Source organism: Nycticebus coucang, chromosome 9, assembly GCF_027406575.1.
Source record: "Nycticebus coucang isolate mNycCou1 chromosome 9, mNycCou1.pri, whole genome shotgun sequence".
Classification (NCBI taxonomy): Eukaryota; Metazoa; Chordata; class Mammalia; order Primates; family Lorisidae; genus Nycticebus; species Nycticebus coucang.
The window spans coordinates 55,240,728-55,259,312 of NC_069788.1; the positions used below are offsets into that span (position 1 = coordinate 55,240,728).

Below are 18,585 nucleotides of genomic sequence, written 5' to 3' on the forward strand. Positions count from 1 at the left end.
AGCGTCCGTTTGTGGAACCACCGCATGGTAATGCCAGCTCGGCTTCCTCTTCATCCCGCAAGCCGCTTGCTCCTGCGCCTCTGCGGGAGGCGGCAGCAAAGCCCCGAGGAGCCGAGCGCGCGCCAGGCGGGGTTCACGGACTCGAGTCGTCGCGCGAGGCTGCGGTTGCTATGGAAACGGCGGGAAAGAACAACTCGGTTCCCCACGGGGGAGGGAGGCCGGCAGAAGCAACGGCAGCGGGAGGAACGGCGCTAGCGACGCGTGGCCGCCGCCGCCGAGTTCACCGCGGCGCCCGCCCCGCGCCCTCCGCCGCCACCGCTCACTCCCGCCACCAGCCCGCGAGTGCGGGTAGGTACAGCTGTGGCGGCGCCTCCTCGGGGACCCACCCACTGCCCCATCCCTCCGGGACCCTGGCGCGCCGCTGCAGGGTGTGCTCAGATGATGCCCAGCCAAGCTTAGCCACAGGGGGCTCTGGTCATCGGGGAGGGGACAGGGGGTCCTGGACACGGTCAGGAACTTCATTGCTTTTAGTTTGGGAGCTAGCAAGAGATTGAGGGGTAAAGTGCAAGAAGAGAGAAAATAAAGCTGTTTGGAAAGAGTAGCACAGGTAGGATGTTAGAAACTGGGACCCACTGTATTTGTAGCGTGTGTGTGTGTGTGTGTGTGTGTGTGTGTGTGAGAGAGAGAGAGAGAGAGAGAGAGAGAGAGACCGTTCTCCCACCTCTGTCCTCTGCCCTAACTCAGCCTGCCTGTTGAAAGCCCCTCGCGCGGCCCCTGCTCTGAGGTGGTACATTTTGACGGTGCAGGTGGCCTGTGAAGCAGGTGCGCGCGCACCGCCAGCGCTGATTGGCTGTGCAGACCACGGCGAAGTCCTGCGGTCTCCGCGGGCTGGACGCCGGGCGCGCGGCCGTTACTTCTCTTTTACCTGTGGATCTGGTAGTTTCGCCTTTCTTTCAGGAGGTAATCCCGCGCTAGGTGTGCGGTGAGGCCGCCGGGGGAGCGGAGGTGCCTCCTCCTGAGAAGCCAGCTGGGGCGGTGTCCCGCGGGGAAGATGAACGGCACCAGCGCCAGGTCCAGCCACCTGTCTCAGCCAGTCGTCAAGAGCGTGCTGGTGTACCGCAACGGGGACCCCTTCTTCGCGGGGCGCCGCGTCGTCTTCCATGAGAAGAAGGTGTCCAGCTTCGACGTCTTTCTGAAGGAGGTGACCGGTGGTGTTCAGGCGCCTTTTGGGGCCGTCAGGAACCTCTACACCCCGAGGACCGGCCACCGCATTCGGCAGCTAGACCAGATTCAGAGCGGAGGCAACTACGTGGCTGGAGGCCAGGAAGCCTTCAAGAAACTCAAGTGAGTCGCTGCCCCCTGTGCCCACCGTGCCAGAGTGCACTGCAGCGTGCGGTTGGTATGAGGAAATTCGGCTGAGGGGCTGTGAGGCTTCCCAAACTTCCAGTGCATTTGTGGACAGAGGTTTGACACTGTGACTGCAGAAGGAATTTCATGTGTGTAGCAGTAAGACTAAGTTTAACATTTGGGTATAAACAACAGAAATCTTTTAAAAAGTATTCTTGTAGGGTCAGTGGCCAAATGGATACTTTTGCATTTTCTGTTTTTCTTTTCTTTCTTCTTTTTTCTTCCCCCTTACCTTTTCCTTGCAATCCATCCTTTTAGTTTAGATGGAGATTTCTTAAAAATCATTTCCAAGTTTTGAACACTATGTGGTTACCAGAGGAGAAAATTGCTTTGCATTCCCCCACCTTCCACTGTTTAATTTCTTTCAACCTTTCATTCCAAGTAACCCTCCTCCCACCCCCTGCATGTTTATGCTATTAGCATCATGCCTGGAAAAGTTCACTGGCAGACTGTATTCGTCTACAGGTCTGCCTCCAGCAGCGGGATGGTTAGACCTTCAAGAACAAGGGTCCTTATCCCCAGCTCCTGGAAGGGGAGCTCACTCATAGTAGATGTTCTGTGAATTAGCAAATGGTGCTTAGGTCTGTGAGGGGGACAAAGATGAACGAAAATGAGTCCTTGTCTTCGGAGCTTGCCATCTAACAGGAGAGAGACTATGTGCACGTCAGTAATTTTAAAACAAAGATGTGTGCAATTAAAGAAATAATGAGAGTTATGAGAGAGTTGAGAGTTGGTGGGCATGGGCATTATATAGCAGGTAGAATTTTATATTCCATAGTTGGTTTTTTTTTACAACTTTATTGAAATGCATTTCACATAATACCGATTCTACCCATTTCAATGGTTTTCAGTATAGTCACTGAGTTGTGCAGCCATCACCACAAACTAATTTCAGAACATTTCCATCTCTATCCAAAAATTCTACCTCCCAATTTCTCCTTCCCTCATCATCTGGAAACCACTAATCTCTTATCTCTATGACTTTGTCTTTTCTGGACATTTCATATGAATGGAACCATATGATATGTGGCTTTTTTGTGTCTGGCTTATTTTGTTTACTGTGATATTTTCACAGTTCATCCATGTTGTAGCTTGCATCAGTACTTCATTCTTTTTATTATTGAATAATGCTCCATAATAGTGACATACAACATTTTGCTTATCCATTAATTAGTTGATGAATATTTGTGCTGTTTCCCTTTTTGGCTTGTATGAGTAATGCTTCTATGAATATTTGTGTTCAAGTTTTTCACTTCTCTTGGATATACCTACGAGTGAAATTGCTGGATCATGTATTCCATAATTTAATAGAACGTTTCAATTGACATTCATCTTGGGCCCAGGATAGAAAAAAAAATGTTTACCAAAATCTTTACATAAACTTGTAAGTTCATAGATATTATTAATAATTTAAATTTGAGTCCAGATTGTAACTGTGTAGATATAATTTTCAAAGTTATCATTAAAGCTCTTTAATACCATCCTTCCTCTCTCAAGTTTGTTTAAATTGCATTCTAGGTGTTCTGTTTTTATGTCATTCTTTCTTTGGAAGGTGAGGGATACATTTGGATTTATTTTTCCCTTCTCTGAAAACGTCTTTAAGTATGTTTTGTTAATTTCATAGAAATGTGCTAAATGAAATTGTGTGCTTAAAAGAAACTTATACCTTAAAACCTGGAAATGAGACTGAGCTGTTTGGGCTGTGTCCTTGGGCAAGTCACTTGACTCAGCTGGTCAGCTTCCTAATACAGAACCATTCCTTCCTTGAAGGGTCGTTATACAAAGTAACAGTAAGCTTACTACAGTAAGCTGTAAATGTAAGGCATTTCTACAACTAGTTCTTTTTATTACATGTTTAACTAATTTCTACATAGAAGAATTTCATGTGAATGGGAACAGCTGAAAATTGTAGACTCACTTCAGTAATCCATGTTCTCTTTATTTGGCCCTACTAATTCCACACAAAATAAAAAAAGATACAATTCCAAACCAACGGGAAAGTACAGTTCAAATCACTTTATGAATAAGGGATTTGCATGGTTATTTTTCTTTTAACTTGTACACAAAAAATCCTGAGTTTGTTAGAAGTGTCCATGGCTAGTCTTCCATGCTGATAGATGACTAATTTTTTTTTTTTATTTGTGTTCAGTAGTAGTATGTATGGTTATGATAGAAGCCAAGAGTATTAAATGCTGAATATATTTGAATATATTTAAATGCTGAATATATATAACAAATGAAGCAACTGGCAGAACAAAAGAAAGCCCAAAAGGTATGGAAGCTGCTTTCACTTAGACTCTAAATGATATTGGGAAAGATAGCAAAATATTTTTCAAATGGAGCTGATAAAATTTTTGCTTGAATTGCTTTTACTTAGATTTTTCTAATATTTTTGAAATAACTAAACTTCAGTTAGCTAGTAAACCTTCATTTTATGGAATGAAGAATAAAAGCAGAAAATTCCCCACATAATTTCCCCCCAAACTTTCCTTGTGCATTTTTGACATTAATCTTGTAGATCTGAGGTCACTTTCATGCACATGACAGTTAGAATATTTTGGTAGTAAGTCAAAAATCAATCCCTGCAGATTCATAGAAAGCCCATTTTATTGCTAAGACAGAAGTGTTTGTATTATCTTATATAGCTACAGTTTACATAGGGAAAATACATAATAATTTCCAGAGGTATCAATTAACTATTCTATCCAAAACACCAAACAACAGTAAAAACATTTCAATAGCCTAAATTAATTCTAATATCAAGTTTTTTTTAGCATCTTAGCAATTGTAATAGTTGAGGTGAAATACCTATCTTTATACTGTTATAAATTAAATGTTAGATTTGTTTTTACATATATGTGTGTATATACATATATTTTTTTTTTTTTTTTTTTTGAGACAGAGTCTCATGATGTTGCCTTCGGTAGAGTGCCATAGCATCACAGCCCACAGCAAGCTCAAACTCAATCACTCTGGGCTTAAGTGATTCTCTTGCCTCAGCCTTGCAAGCATCTGGGACTACAGGCGCCCACTACAACACCCGGCTATTTTTTGTTGCAGTTGTCATTGTTGGTTAGCTGGCCCAGGCCAGGTTCGAACCCGCCACCTTCCGTGTATGTGGCTGGTGCTAAGAGCGCCAAGCCTAGATTTATGTTTTTTATATTACAATGTTTATTTAGCATCTTCTATGTTTGAAGCATGCTTAAAACTAGAACCAGATCACAGTGATGGACTTGGAACTTGAAGTTGACAAAGGTATAAAGTTTTTAGGTTGTGGTTATGCTAAAGAATGATTGCTAGTTAATATCTGTAGCAATTAATGATGTAGTAATAGGCATCTTCGCAGCTTAACTAATCCACCCATCTATCTATTAGCTGAACTAATATGAAACCATCCCACATGACTGAGCATTTCTGTATCATCAAAGTGCTCTCATAGAGAAAATGATTTCCCCACTTTCCCCAATCGTTTCCTTACTGCATACAGTCAACACTTGCTAACAGGAAGTCCATGATTAGTGGGACTCTTCAGAAGCTTTCACATTAGCCATTCTTAATCAAATTCATATAAAAATTAGAAATACCATATGTAAAGTAAGTAGCTAACTATTAAAACTGAAAATATTCCCTCATGAAACATGTATTACTAAGACTTCCTTTTTCTAATGTTTAGGGTAGACATATGTCAGCTCTGCTTGGCACCAAGGGAAATAGTTCTTAATTGCCATATTGCTTTTAATTAGTAGCTATTGATTTTTGCTTTAGGCTTAAGTTTTTCCTTTGACTTGCTTTACTTTTAAAATATTTTTCCCTGACTTAAAACCTAAAAGCAACCCTTATTGTTTGTGTTTTTTTTTCCCCCTCAGTTACTTGGACATAGGAGAAATCAAGAAAAGACCAATGGAAGTTGTTAGTATACAGGTAATGCAAATACTATTTTGAAGGTATAAATAAATAACACTGCCCTTTTTTGTTTCCTATAGTGTGTCTTAGAGATTTGGATGGCATTTTACTTATAAGAGATGAATTATCTAATGTATGTAAATTAGACACTCTATGTTTGAAGGCAAAGATAATCGTTTCTTTGGATCATTGTCAGAAATGAAAAGACTGAGTAGGTGTCCTAAGATATGTAGGATTAGACACAACATGTTCTTATTTTCTCATTGTCTTGTTATATGTTCTTCGATTGAAATCCATGAGAATGTTTCATGTCAGATTAGAAGATTCTGAGCACTGTTGTATAAATCTTTACTAAAACTACTTTCCCTGTCCTAATTTGCTTCTGCTAGCTCAGTGTTTGAAATAGCCAGCTTCATCCTGACTGGCCCTGAGGATTTCAAAGGAGATGAGAAGATGCCGTGTTGGGCTATGTAACATTAGGAAAACACCTCCATTTTAACTTGTGTCAAAGTTTACTTGAAGGCCAGGTGCGGTGGCTCACACCTGTAATCCTAGCACCCTGGGAGGCTGAGGCAGGTGGATCCCCTGAGCTCAGGAGTTCGAGGCTATCCTGAGCCAGAGTGAGACCCCCCCATCTCTAAAAATAGCCAGGCATTGGGGCGGGTGCCTGTAGCCCCAGCTACTAGGGAGGCTGAGGCAAGAGAATTACTTGAGCCCAAGTTTGAGGTTGCTGTGAGCTATGACGCCATGGCGCTCTACCGAGGACAATAAAGTGAAACTCTGTCTTCAAAAAAAAAAAAAGTTTACTTGAGCATGGTTAGCAAATACTTGCATGAAGATGAAGATTGGAGACAAGTCTCGTGAAAATGGATATTCAGACCACCATGTTCCACATAGCTTCTGAAACCCTAGTGGAAATTTCAGATATTCTGTAGGAAGCATTCGTTAGTTTGTGAATGAAAAAATAGATTGAAAACAAAGTTGAGGCATCAGCCTTAAATATCCCAATGAGACAAAGGAAATAGTTAGACTCAGACTGGGATAATTAGACTCTGTTCAACACTCCAGGCTGCCATTCTTCCCATTTGGACCCCACATAAACAAGAGCTTCCAGTGGGTGAGTTCTGCCAGTGAAGCAATGGCTGGCAGAAAAAGTAGCTTTTCTCACTTGTAGTCCAGAGCCCCAGAGAGAATCTCCTCAACTCTCACCATTTCCTCTCACATCGTTTTTGCCCAATGGGAGTAAGTAGGTCCTTTAGAAAAAAAAAAAAAATCTCATAAGAAAAAAATTCTAATTGTTCAATATTTGAAGAATACGAGGTTAAGTTCATCATTCATGTAATTTGTGGGAAGAGGTTCTCTTCCTAGACATTGTTTAAAATGATTAATATTTTTGTTTGAATTTTTGATTTTCAATGCATGTCAAATTGATGATTTATAAAAGTGATAGCCTCTATAGCTTAAAGTAGACAAATGTATACATTTTTCATGTTACAACTAAATATTTTTATGTCACAGTTAAATGATGACCACCAGTTGATGTCTGTAGCAAGTACTAAGAAAGATAGATTAGTGAATTAGTTCTGGTTATGATTCTGTTTGAAAGATGCCCACCTGCGTGAAGTATGCTACCTTGCATGAAATGTGTGACAGAACCTGGATTTCTGCAATAGAATTTGATATGTGTGAATTCCTAAAAAATGTGAGCACAGGATATTTACTCTGGATTCCAGTGTCTTTGATGACAAAGTTATCCCTAGTAACTGCAACAGAGGTGCAAATAAATTCTATTGAAGGGCAGTGCCTGTGGCTCAAAGGAGTAGGGCGCCGGCCCCATATACCGGAGGTGGTGGGTTCAAACACAGCCCCGGCCAAAAGCTGCAAAAAAAAAAAAAAAAAAAATTCTATTGACTATGCTCTTTTTTCTTAGGAGATTATTCTTAATAACAGAAGCATTCACAAGGACCCTAGTCTAGTTCGTTTAATTTGTTAATTGTTCTTCCACGTTAGGGAAAGTAACCATTGTTTTCTCTTTACTCTGGGCCTATGCCTGAGTCACATGCACAGAGTTCTGATTTGTAAATGTGCATTTCACCTGTGAGAAACCCACCCCTCACCTCCAAATAGAGGAATGGCATCTCTTCCAGCCTGGGTCTTACTGGCAACCGCTTCCCCTTACTCCTTTCCTCTTATTGCCCTGCAGCAGCCTTTCATTTCTTCTCAGTCTTTTCCCACAAAGCCTTCCAAAGAGGAGGGAAAGAAAGTAGAACTCTTGGAATGCAAAGGAGGTTGGAAGAGGCCAGGAGGAGCTGCTTGTCCACGCTCTTCCACGTGTCCATGCTCTTCCGCTCGCCCTTGCCCGACTTTCCCACTTGCTCCCTGGAGTCCTTTCTCCCACTCTGCCCTCCCTCTTTTGGGGCCAGGCTGGATAAGCAGTGTGCTCAGTCCCCTCACTCATATACCCAGTCTGACCTCCCCAAAGTGCACAGCAGGGCCTTCACCCCAGAGCCTGCTTTGGTCAAGGGGAGTCCCTACTTTCATTGCAAAAAAGGAAGTTTTTTTTTTTTTTGGTTCCTGGCATGCCAAATGGGAACTCTGAGAGGATTTTCTCATGGAAACATCACCTTGACTGTGGGTTCTACAGTCTTATTATTGCTGTTTTAGGTAGAGTCCAAGTGGAGAAGGCTTTCGTAGGCTGCACTGAGAACCTCACTATTATGTGTGTAATTCTTATCATGGGGAACTACCTCTTTCTTTTCCATAACTGGTTTACAATCAAACTGTTGGAATTCAACAAACTTATAAGTTGGAGGACTATTTTTAATCAAAATTTGAGAACAGATTTGGTAGACACTAGCCTTTTATGGAAGTTATAGATTCTAATTACTTGGCTGAATGTGGGGACTTCCTTTCAACATTGGTGTTCACTGAGAAAAGACTGCTCACCTTGTTAAATGCTCGTGGTGACTGGCATGTTTGGGAATCTGATGCATATAAGGGACGGCACCAAAGAATTTTTTTTTTGAAGGGAATTTAGAACATGAATATACTAAATTGGAGGCTTGGGATTGTTTCAAGGGGAAGTTTCAGTGCCATTGTAGCACAAAATATATTTATTCAAAGATATGTCATGAGGAGTAAGTAAAATTACTTATTCACCAAAATTTGGGGCCTTTCCCTCAAATCAGAGGTAATTTCATACCTTTTGAGTTTTCAATGACAGACCTGCATGATAAAAGCTATCACACAAGTGTATACAATTCAGTTTTCAAAATTGCTTAAAGTACATTCTAATTATTTCCCACACATTGTACTACAGAAAGACCTTTGCATTTGGGTGGGGTTATGCAGAACATGTGGCATTCCACTGTGGCTGGGACACCCTGCTGGTGAGTGCTGGGGGTCAGCGTTCTTTCCCTTTCCTTGGAGGGCCTCACCCAAGCCCATGCTATGATCTGGTTGCTCTTTAGATAGTTAATAATTTAGATAAGATGGTACCGCTTGTTGACTGCAGATCATGGTAACTGGAATGTGCATGTCACCCTGACATTGGAAGTTCTTTTGTGATTGGTGCCGTCGCTGTTGTGTCCCACGAGGCTCACCTTTGAAGAGGTACTGGCAGGTTGGCCGATGCCATTCCTCTTCCTTTTTGTAGGCCTCTCCTACAAAGGGGGACAGGGAAAGGCAGAGCTGTAACAGACCTCTTCCACTAACATGAAAGAAGTAAACACAGGAGGAAATTGGGGGGTGGTAGGAGAAAAATAAGGGCGGAGAAGAAAAAAGAGAGAGGGATAGGTGACTCTGCTGTGGTGGTTTGCACCTGCCTGTAAGCTGGGCACTGTGCCGGCTCAGAGCAGACTGTCCCTGTCTCTCTGCACAGAAGTCCTGCTTTGCTACTGTCTAAATAAAGAGGCCTCCTAGACTCCCCTTGTCCTCTTGCCTCTGCTCCTCAATCATTTTCATCTTTCTTCCTGTTTTCCCTGTGTCAGTGGTGGTTCTAATGAAGACAGTTTTCTGGGATGCTGACCAAGGCAGCCGATCTCCTTATTGATGACTTCCTAGCCCTCTCTTGGCTTCCTCTCCCTCCTCTCAGCTCAGTTTCAGATCTCACTCCGTGCTTCCCTGTTCTAAGCTGACTCTCAACTTCTTTCCTCTCTAGCAATCTGTAGGAGTCATCTGTCCTCGTGTAGTTGAGGCGTCTGCTTCTGCGTGTGGGGTACCTGTAGCAGCCTTGTAGCTTTTCGCTTTTTGCTTTACTGAATGTAACTTTTGCTTCTTTTCTCTTGTTTTCTTGCCATATCTGCTTTGCTTTCATGTGGTTGAACACCTGTACTGTGCCGTAGGGTCAGTGGAGTGAGCAAAGTGAGTCAGACCAGCCTGAACAAGAGCAAGACCCCATCTCTACTAAAAAACAACAAAAATTTAGCCAGGTTTGGTGGCAGGCACCTGTACTCCCAGCTATTCAGGAAACTGAGGCAAAAGGATCACGTGAGCCTAGGAGTTTGTGGTTGCTGTGAGTTAGGCTGATGCCATAGCACTCTAGCCTGGGCAACAAACTGAGACTGTGTCTCAATAAAAAAGTGTTACCTATTAGATTTTAATCTCTAGGAGGCCCACTGATTCCATATAGTACCTGCCATACCATAAGCTGGCAATTATTTAAATTCTCTAGAGTTTTTATGTTCCTTATTGGCCAATTAGGGTAGACATTCGTTTACCTTGCACATGCCTCCTGATTCTGCTTTTCACATGTGGGTAGGATGTCTCCAATAACTTAAAAGCCTTTATGGCCACCACCTATTTCGATTTTGTTTCGGGGATAAAATTAGTTGTAGTTGAATGTGTGTGTGTGTGTGTGTGCAATGCTTTTATTGTCCCTCCTGTATAATTTGGAACTATCCCAAATGAGTTCTGTTCACTCTGCAAATATAGTCACCCCTCAGGATCTGCAGGGGATTGGGCCAGGACACTCGGAGGATTCCCAAATCCACTAAATGCTAATTTAAATCATCTCTTGATTACTTATAATACCTACTACAATATAATCATGTAAATAGTTGTTATACTGTGTTCTTTTTATTACTTTTAGTTGTTGTATTGTTATTTTTTCCTTTTCTTCCCCCCCAAATTTTCAATCTTCAGTTGTTTGAATCCATGGATGCAGAAACATGTAAAGATGAGGGGCCATTTGTACTTCCTATGTGCCTCCTACGTGCTAGGCATTGTCATTGTCACCTGGGAACTAAATGTGGTCTCTGTGGAGCTTGCTAATCTTTAGCCTTCCTCACCTGTATGCCTTGGTTTGAACTCTACCAGTGTTGGTCTTTGTTACAACATTGGTGTAAGGCAGATTTGATTTAAGATATTTGGGGGCTAGATAAACAATTTCTGAACTTTATTATTGGCATTGAGTCAGGGAAGAATGGTATTAATTTTTGACAAGTAATAAACACTGAATTCCTGGAAAATAAGTACCATTTTCCTGGCATTATAAATGACTAAGTTACTAATTGTAACCTGAATAATAGCTGGGGTTGTCTTATCTCCTATGATCAGGATAAGTAGGCTTGAACCTCCATTACTTAGCCTTTGGAATGTTCAACATTTTTTCTCTAGTTTTTTTTTTTAGATAGAGTCTCAAGCTGTTAACCTGGATATAGTGCTGTGGTGTCATAGCTCACAGCAACCTCCATCTTTTGGGCTCAAGTGATCCTCCTTCCTCAGTTTTTCTATTTTTAGTAGAGATGGGGGTCTCGCTTTTGCTCAGGCTGGTCTTGAACTCATGAGCTCAAGCAATCCACACCTTGGCCTCCCAGAGGGCTAGGATTACACGAATAAGCCATCTTGCCTGGACTTTTCTCTAGATTTTTATGACTTTCTGCAGGAATTATTATCTCATGCTCACTTCTTTTTCCAAGCTTTGCTTCCAGAGTATTGGTTGAGTGATGGATTATCTTGTTTTCTTACAGTTAGTGACTGTATACAATCCCATCAACCCAGAGATGAAATCCTTTCATGGATGTCCACAGTAATACTCCACTCACACAAGTTTGGGTGTGGTGAAATTTACCAGTTGTTTGCAGAAATAGAGTAGATTTTGTAGATCATGCAGACATGTCAACACTCAAAACTTAATGCTATACTTCCCCATTTTTAAAAATACCTTGGTCTTATATGCCAATCCGGCTCAGCCTGGGGCCGGCTCCTTGGTGGCTCCTCTTTGTTCTCCCTCCTCCCATCTCTTTCTCTTCTAACCCCATTTCTCATTCCTACTGATTTCTGATGTAGAACAATCTAGAGCTTAATTTTTGTTTCTTTGACTCTTGCTAATGCATGTTCTCAGGGTCAGGAGTACATCTTTATCCCCTTCCCTCTATTTATATTAAAAAAAAAATCAAGGATCTGATGTTGGTTTTTCCTTCTTTTATCTGTTCTTCCTCACCTGCTGGCGAGGTGCAGTCACAAGAGAAATGACAGGCAGTAGGTCAGGCTCACATTATCAGGGTGACCTATCCATGAATAAGTGTCTATCTGTACTTGGCAGAAGTAGAGCCTCAAAAAGGAACTCACAGATTAAAATCTGAAGTCAGACCCCAGTCCAAGCCTTCCCGAAAGGCGGCAGCCTCCTGCCGGGGTAAACTCTCCTGTGGATTCCTCTGGAGGTAGGTGTGTTCTCTTGTAGAGAAATTGTGTGACTTTTGTTTCTCCTTAGTGAAGTGGAGAACTTTAGGAGGACCACAGAGAGGAGGGAAGAAAGGAGGAGAGTGTTGGAAATCCCCAAACTTTGACTTGTCTGAAAAGTTTGTGGAACCCTTAGTTGTGTTTCAGGTTAGTTACTCAGATGAATGTTCTTAAGGTTTTGAATATCATTATTGAATGTCCACATTTCAGTTTAATCATTAGGCAGACTCTCTAATGAAACATACTATAAGATTTGCTACTTAAAGGCTTTTGATTGAGAAAGGGATTCTAGGCATTAAATTGAGTGTAATTATTAACTTTACTGCAGGAAGGCCTGGGGACTGTGTGGTTTAACTCACTAATCTTAACTTAGGAATTCTGGTCCCAAGGGGCCTCAAAGGGGGAACTACTAAAGAAACTTGTAAATATTTCTTTAACTTGAGGAAGGCACTTTAGAGTATGTTAACAAGGTTTACTAATTTATTGAAGAATAAAGAAAATAAAGCCTGCTTTTGTAAATTCTTCCAATGATAACTGAATGTCCTCCCCAACTATTTATTTTATGTTTCCTCTCTACTCTAATTACCAAATAAGAAGCATTCTTTTAAGGAAGCTGGTACACGTCAGTGACCAGCGTGATTCCAACAGGGTGATTCCAAGATGTCTATGACCTTGGTAAGGCTCTATGAAGAATTTTCTGCTAATGAACAACAATTTAATTTTTCATCCACACTTTCTTGTTTTGCCTTTTTTCAGGGGGGTATGTGTGTGTATGTATGGGTGTGTGTATAGATAGTCCCCAACTTACAAACATCCAACTGACATATGATTTGCACTTATGAACAGAGGCTATTATAGGTAATAGGTAAATGTACCTGTTAAAACTTACTTATAGGCTCAGTGCCCATAGCACAGTGGTTATGTGCTAGCCACTGGCACCAAGGGTGGTGGGTTTGAACCCAGCCTAGGCCAACTAAACAACAATGACAACAGCAACAACAAAATAGCTGGGTGTTGTGGCAGATGCCTGTAGTCCCAGCTAGTTGGGAGACTGAAGCAAGAGAATTGCTTAAGCCCAAGATTTGGAGGTTGCTGTGAGTTGTGACGCGACAGCACTCTACCCAGGGCAACATAGTGAGACTCTGTCTCAAAAAAAAAAAAAAAACAAGAACAACTTACTTATAATTTCAACTTAAGAACAGGCTTACAGAACCTGTCTCTTTTGTAATGTGGGGACTGCCTACAAATGTATGTTATGTGTGTTTGAACAAGAGTGAAAAAGAGAGAAGTGTTTATGTCAACCTGTAAAATATTAGTCCAATGAAAAATATCCATTAATAACTTCAGTCAGCTCTAACCAAAAGCTGAAAGGTTGGCAGTTTTCCTTCGGCCTTTAACATGTGTCGTGGCATTTGTTGCAAATACCTTACATTACCTCTTTGGTATTTAGATATGACTTTAGGAAATTTAATATCTGTGAAATTGGCAGACACATATTAAAGCATGTATAATTTTTTATTCTTATTCTAGTAATAAGCTTTTCTAAACGAAGGGATAAATTTAGTAATCATGCAGAAAATAATTATTAACCTTTTAAGAAAAAATTAAAAAGTATCTAGTAAAATGTCAATTGCTAACTAAATGTGTATGTTTAAAATGCTACATATTTGTCTTTCTGTGGTTGACTTATTTCACTTGGTGTAATGTCCTCCAGATTCATCGATGTTGTTGCAAATAACAGAATTTCCCTTATTTTTATGGCTGTATAGCATAGCTCACTTATATGTAAAATCTAAAAAGTCAAACTCATGGCAGTAGACAGTAGAATGTTGGTTACCAGGGACTAGGGGTGGGGATGGGTGGGCAATGGGGCGATGTTGTGAAAGTGTACAAAGTTTCAGTTAGACAGGAGGGATAAGTTCCAGAGATATGTTGTATAGCGTGCTGATCATAATTCAGATTAATGTATTACATATTTGAAAATTGCTTTTTTGCTAAAAATAGATTTTAAAAGTTCTTACCACAAAAAGATAACTATGTGAAGTGATGACTATGTTAATCACTTGACTTAATCATTTTACAATGTATACATATATCATAATTTGTATTGTACCCCATAAATACATACAAATTTTATTTGTCAATTACAAATAAATAAAAATACCATTTAATTGAAGTGTCAAATTCTTCTCCACAAAATATTTCATTTAAGTTTCTGGGAAAATAAAGTCCTTTTGGCAACCCTATCAGCAAAACCTATTGAACAAGAAAGAGCTTTTTATTCTTAAACTGAACATAGAAAGATGGAATTTTAGGAATAAGGAGTACAGTGAATGATTTGAAGTTCTTCCAGCGTATATCAAACTTTTGGTTGATGGCAGTTTAAATCTTTGTGTACCTGCTAGAAAATCAATATTTAGGTTCGCACATTTCAGGATAATTGTTTATGTATTTATTTTCTTTCTTTTTTGTTTTTTATCTTTTCTCTTCTTTTTTGTTCCCTATCATTCTAAATAGGATAATTGTTGGAATAAGTTGGTTTTCTGGTGAAGTCAGAGGAACTATTTTTTTTTTTATATTTATTTATTTATTGAGACTTTGTCACCCTTAGTAGAATGCTGTGGCATCATAGCTCACAGCAAACTCAAACTCTTAAGCTCAAGTGATCATCTTGCATCAGCCTCCTAAGTAGCTGGGACTACAGACACAATGTCACAATGATAGGTTAGTTTTTTCTATTTTTTGTAGACACAGAATCTTGCTGTTGTTCAGGCTGGTCTTGAACTCCTGAGCTCAGACAATCCAACGGCCTCAACCTCTCAGAGTGTTAGGATTACAGGAGTGAGCCATTGCACCCAGCCATAGAAACTCTTCTTGATGGAATGGAATGGTTATTTCTGTATGATTGGAATAATAGTAAAATGTGACCAAGTAAATAGTAGTGTCTGGCCATGAAAGACAGATAAATTATGCTCAAGTTTTTACTGAATGCTGCTCACGTATGATTTCACGTTTTCACAAGATTAAACATTTACCAAGAGCCTGTTGAATGCCAGGCAGGGGGATATACAAAGATTCTAGCCATGCAGATACACAAAAATACTTAACACATGTCAATCTGAAATTTCAACAAGGTAATTGTTATAGGAGGACTCTGGATAGAATTTTAAGAGGTAAGCTACATGAAAAAGAGGCTGAGTGTGGTGGCTTATTATGCCTGTAATCCTAGCACTTTAGGAGGCCAAAATGGGAGGATTGCTTGAGGCCAGGAATTGGAGACGTGGAAAAGTATAAAAAGATTGGAAAGTAACATCAGATATTGTTAATTCAGGGGAAGAAAATTATTTATTTAGAGCCAATTAATAACTGTCTTCAATACTTAAAAAAAATGGCGATTAGCTCTTCTCTATCACTGCTGGGTAACAAAATGGGGGAAACAAAATTAAAATATGGTGTGAACACTGGAGAATTTAAATCAGATTGAAAGAAACCCCTTTTTATTTTGAATGGAAAAGACTACTAACAATTTATTGAAAGAAAGTGTGATATTTCTTTTCTGTCTACTTTTTTTTGAGACAGTCTCAAGCCTTCATCCTGGGCAGAGTGCCCTGGCGTCATAGCTCATAGCAACCTCCAACTCTTGGACTCAACTGATCTTCTTGCCTCAGTTTTTTCTATTTTTAGTAGAGACAGGTCTCACTTTTTGCTCAGGCTGGTCTTGAACTCATGAACTCAAGCAATCCACCTGCCTTGGCCTCTTAGAGTGCTACGATTACAGGCATGAGCTGCCATGCCCATTTTTTTCTGTCTACTTTCAATTGTATGCCACCAAGATGGATTGGGATTAATTTAAATTTCAGAATGCCTTCTAGTCTTTTTTTTTTTTTTTTTTTTTGAGATAGAGTCTCACTATGTGGGCCTGGATAGAATGCCATGGCGTTACAGCTCACAGCAACCTCAAACTCTTGGGCTTAAGTGATTCTCTTGCCTTCGCCTCCCAAGTAGCTGCAAGCACCGGCCACAATGCCCGGCTTTTTATTTGTTGTTGTTACTGTTGTTGCAGTTGTCCTTATTGTTTAGCAGGCCCACGCAGGGCTCAAACCGCCAGCTTTGGTGTATGTGACCAGCACCCTACTCGCTGAGCTACAGGTGCCGAGCCTAGTCTAAGGTTTTGAGGGTCAGCCCCTTCCCGTGTCATCCTGGAAGCAGTGCTGCTCAGCTGTCACACTCTTTCACGGAGCAAGAAGCATGTGGAAAAAAATTGCTGGACGGACTGGCAACAATTCTTGTGGTATGTCTCCTGTCATTTCTCAAGTTTCAAGAGTCACTCCATGTAAATAAACATGTGGTGCTGTGATTTTCTGGCACATCCAGTCAGAATTTTAAGAAAAATTAATATCAATTGTAGCAACACCATAAAGAAAAGGGTTTGAAGAACATTCCTGTTTTGGAGAGTGGTTTCTGTGTTAAGAATTGAAGATAGCCTTGCAACCCTGGACAAAAATCAAGATATTTTAAATTTTCACCATGATTATATTTCCAGAAAAGAAACTCCCAGAGAGTGATGTGTTAAAGCTGCAGTGCTCAATCCCCTGGGCTGCAGACCGGTACCAGTCCATAGCCTGTTAGGGACCCATACTGCACGGTGGGAGGTGAACACTCCCCATTGCTCACGTCGCCACCTCAGCTCCGCCTCCAGTCAGATGCAGGGCAGCATTAGATTCTCGTAGGAGCATGGACCCTACTGTAAACGGTGCATGCAGGGATCTAGCGAGGTCTCATCCTTCTTATGAGAACCTAATGCCTGATGACCAGAGGTGGCGCTGAGGCGGTGATGCCAGTGGGCGGAGCTGTTGGAAATGTAGATTATCGGTAGCAGTGAGGTTTGACTTCACAGAGACCATAATAAATCACTTGCAGACTCACATCAAAACTCTATCAGTGGGTGGCCAATGACAATTAAGCTGCATTAAGTGGCAGGCGTTAAGTTAGAATCTGACACTTATCTTAGTCCCCATGTAGCCCACTCATTATTTTATTTATTACTTCTATTTATGCCTCTTTCCCACACCATCCCAGTTTTAGTAAGCTCACAAGTTAACCCTTGAAAAAATGAGTAAAAAAGAAATGTTGCTCGAGAGCCTCTTTGAAAGGTAGAAAGATCCAACGATGAGACAGCTGAAGAGTCTTAAGACTGCCAATAATATGAAAGCTGCATTTAAAAGAAAATACCAAGAGTCCTACTTAAATTACAGATTCACCAACAGGTGATTCACATTCTCCAAGCCTGCTTTGTATAATATGTGATTACCAGCTATTCAACAAAGCCTGAAACCTTCAAAACTGCTTTGCCACATGGAGACTAATCACCCTGCATTAAGAGATAAGCCTTTGGAGTTTTTCAAAAGGGAAAAACGTAAACACAAAGAAGAGAAGCGATTATTGCAGGCCACCACGTCATCAAACGTGTCTCTGCCGAGAGCATCGGTTCTTAGTGGCTAATCATGTTGCTAAAGTTGAGAAGCTCTTTACTATCGATGAAGAGTTAATCCTGGAGGCTGCAGTTCAAAAGGTGGCATGTGTTCCTCTTTCAGGCACCATAGCTAGATGCATGGATGAAATAGCAGAGGATATTGAGGCACAATTGTTAGGATTAATGAATCTACTTATGTTGACAAGGCAGCAATGCTTGTTTTGTGCGATATATTTTTCAGGAGGATATGTGTGAGGATTTGTTATGTGCACTTTTGTTGCCAACCAGCACTACAGCTGCAGAACTATTAAAGTCTTCAGGTGATTTCATGTCAGGAAAATGGAACTGGTCATGTTGTGTCAGTATAGCACGGACCGAGTGGCTGCCATGACTGCATAGCTTTCTGGTTTCATTCCTTGGGTCAAGGAGAAGGTCGCTTCTGAATGTGAGTCTACGCACAGTCATCAACAGAGAAATGCTGCTAGCTGAAAAATGTCACTTGAAGTAAGAATCATTTTACAGGATGTGTTTAAAATTATCAACACATTAAAATACATGCCCTTAACTCAAGTCTGCGCAGCTCTGAGAGGAGATGGACGCAGAACACACAGGTCTTCTCTTATACACAGAAGTGAGATTGCTTTCTAAAGGAAGATCACTGGCCAGAGGTTTTGAATTATAAGAGCTGCTCCAGAGATTTCTTGTAGAAAAACCATCACCATAGGCAACACATTTCAGTGATGCAGAATGGGTCACGAAACCTGCTTGTATGACATATTCACCTGCTCAGTAAACTCAATCTGTCACTTCAGGGGAGAACAACAGTTGTGTTCAAGCTGACAGATGAAGGAGCTGTATTCAAAGCCAAACTTGAATTATGGGGGGTATGAGTGAACACTGGGATTTTTGATATGTTTCAAACATTAGCAGAGATTTTGAAAGAAATTGAGTCAAGGCCTTCTTTCTCCCAGCTGGTGCATGGTCACTTATCTCAGCTTTCTAAAGAGTTTGAGCATTACTTCCCAGCCACAAAGGCTCCGGGACTAGGAAGGAATAGATCTGTGACCCATTTATGAATAAACCAGGTGAATCGACTTTGTCTGTGCTAGAAGAGGATCAAC

General features: G+C 40.9%; 1 protein-coding gene across 1 annotated transcript in view; it reads left to right on the forward strand.

Moving 5' to 3' along the window:
* Positions 1 to 237: 237 nt before the first annotated feature.
* DCDC2 (doublecortin domain containing 2) overlaps positions 238 to 18,585 on the forward strand; it is a 212,660-nt gene continuing 194,312 nt past the window's right edge. Inside the window, exons 1-3 of the mRNA XM_053601709.1 lie at positions 238 to 352; positions 958 to 1,344; positions 5,274 to 5,328. Coding sequence (XP_053457684.1) covers positions 1,052 to 1,344; positions 5,274 to 5,328 — 348 coding nt within the window. The 5' untranslated portion in view covers positions 238 to 352; positions 958 to 1,051. The remainder of the gene's footprint in view (positions 353 to 957; positions 1,345 to 5,273; positions 5,329 to 18,585) is intronic.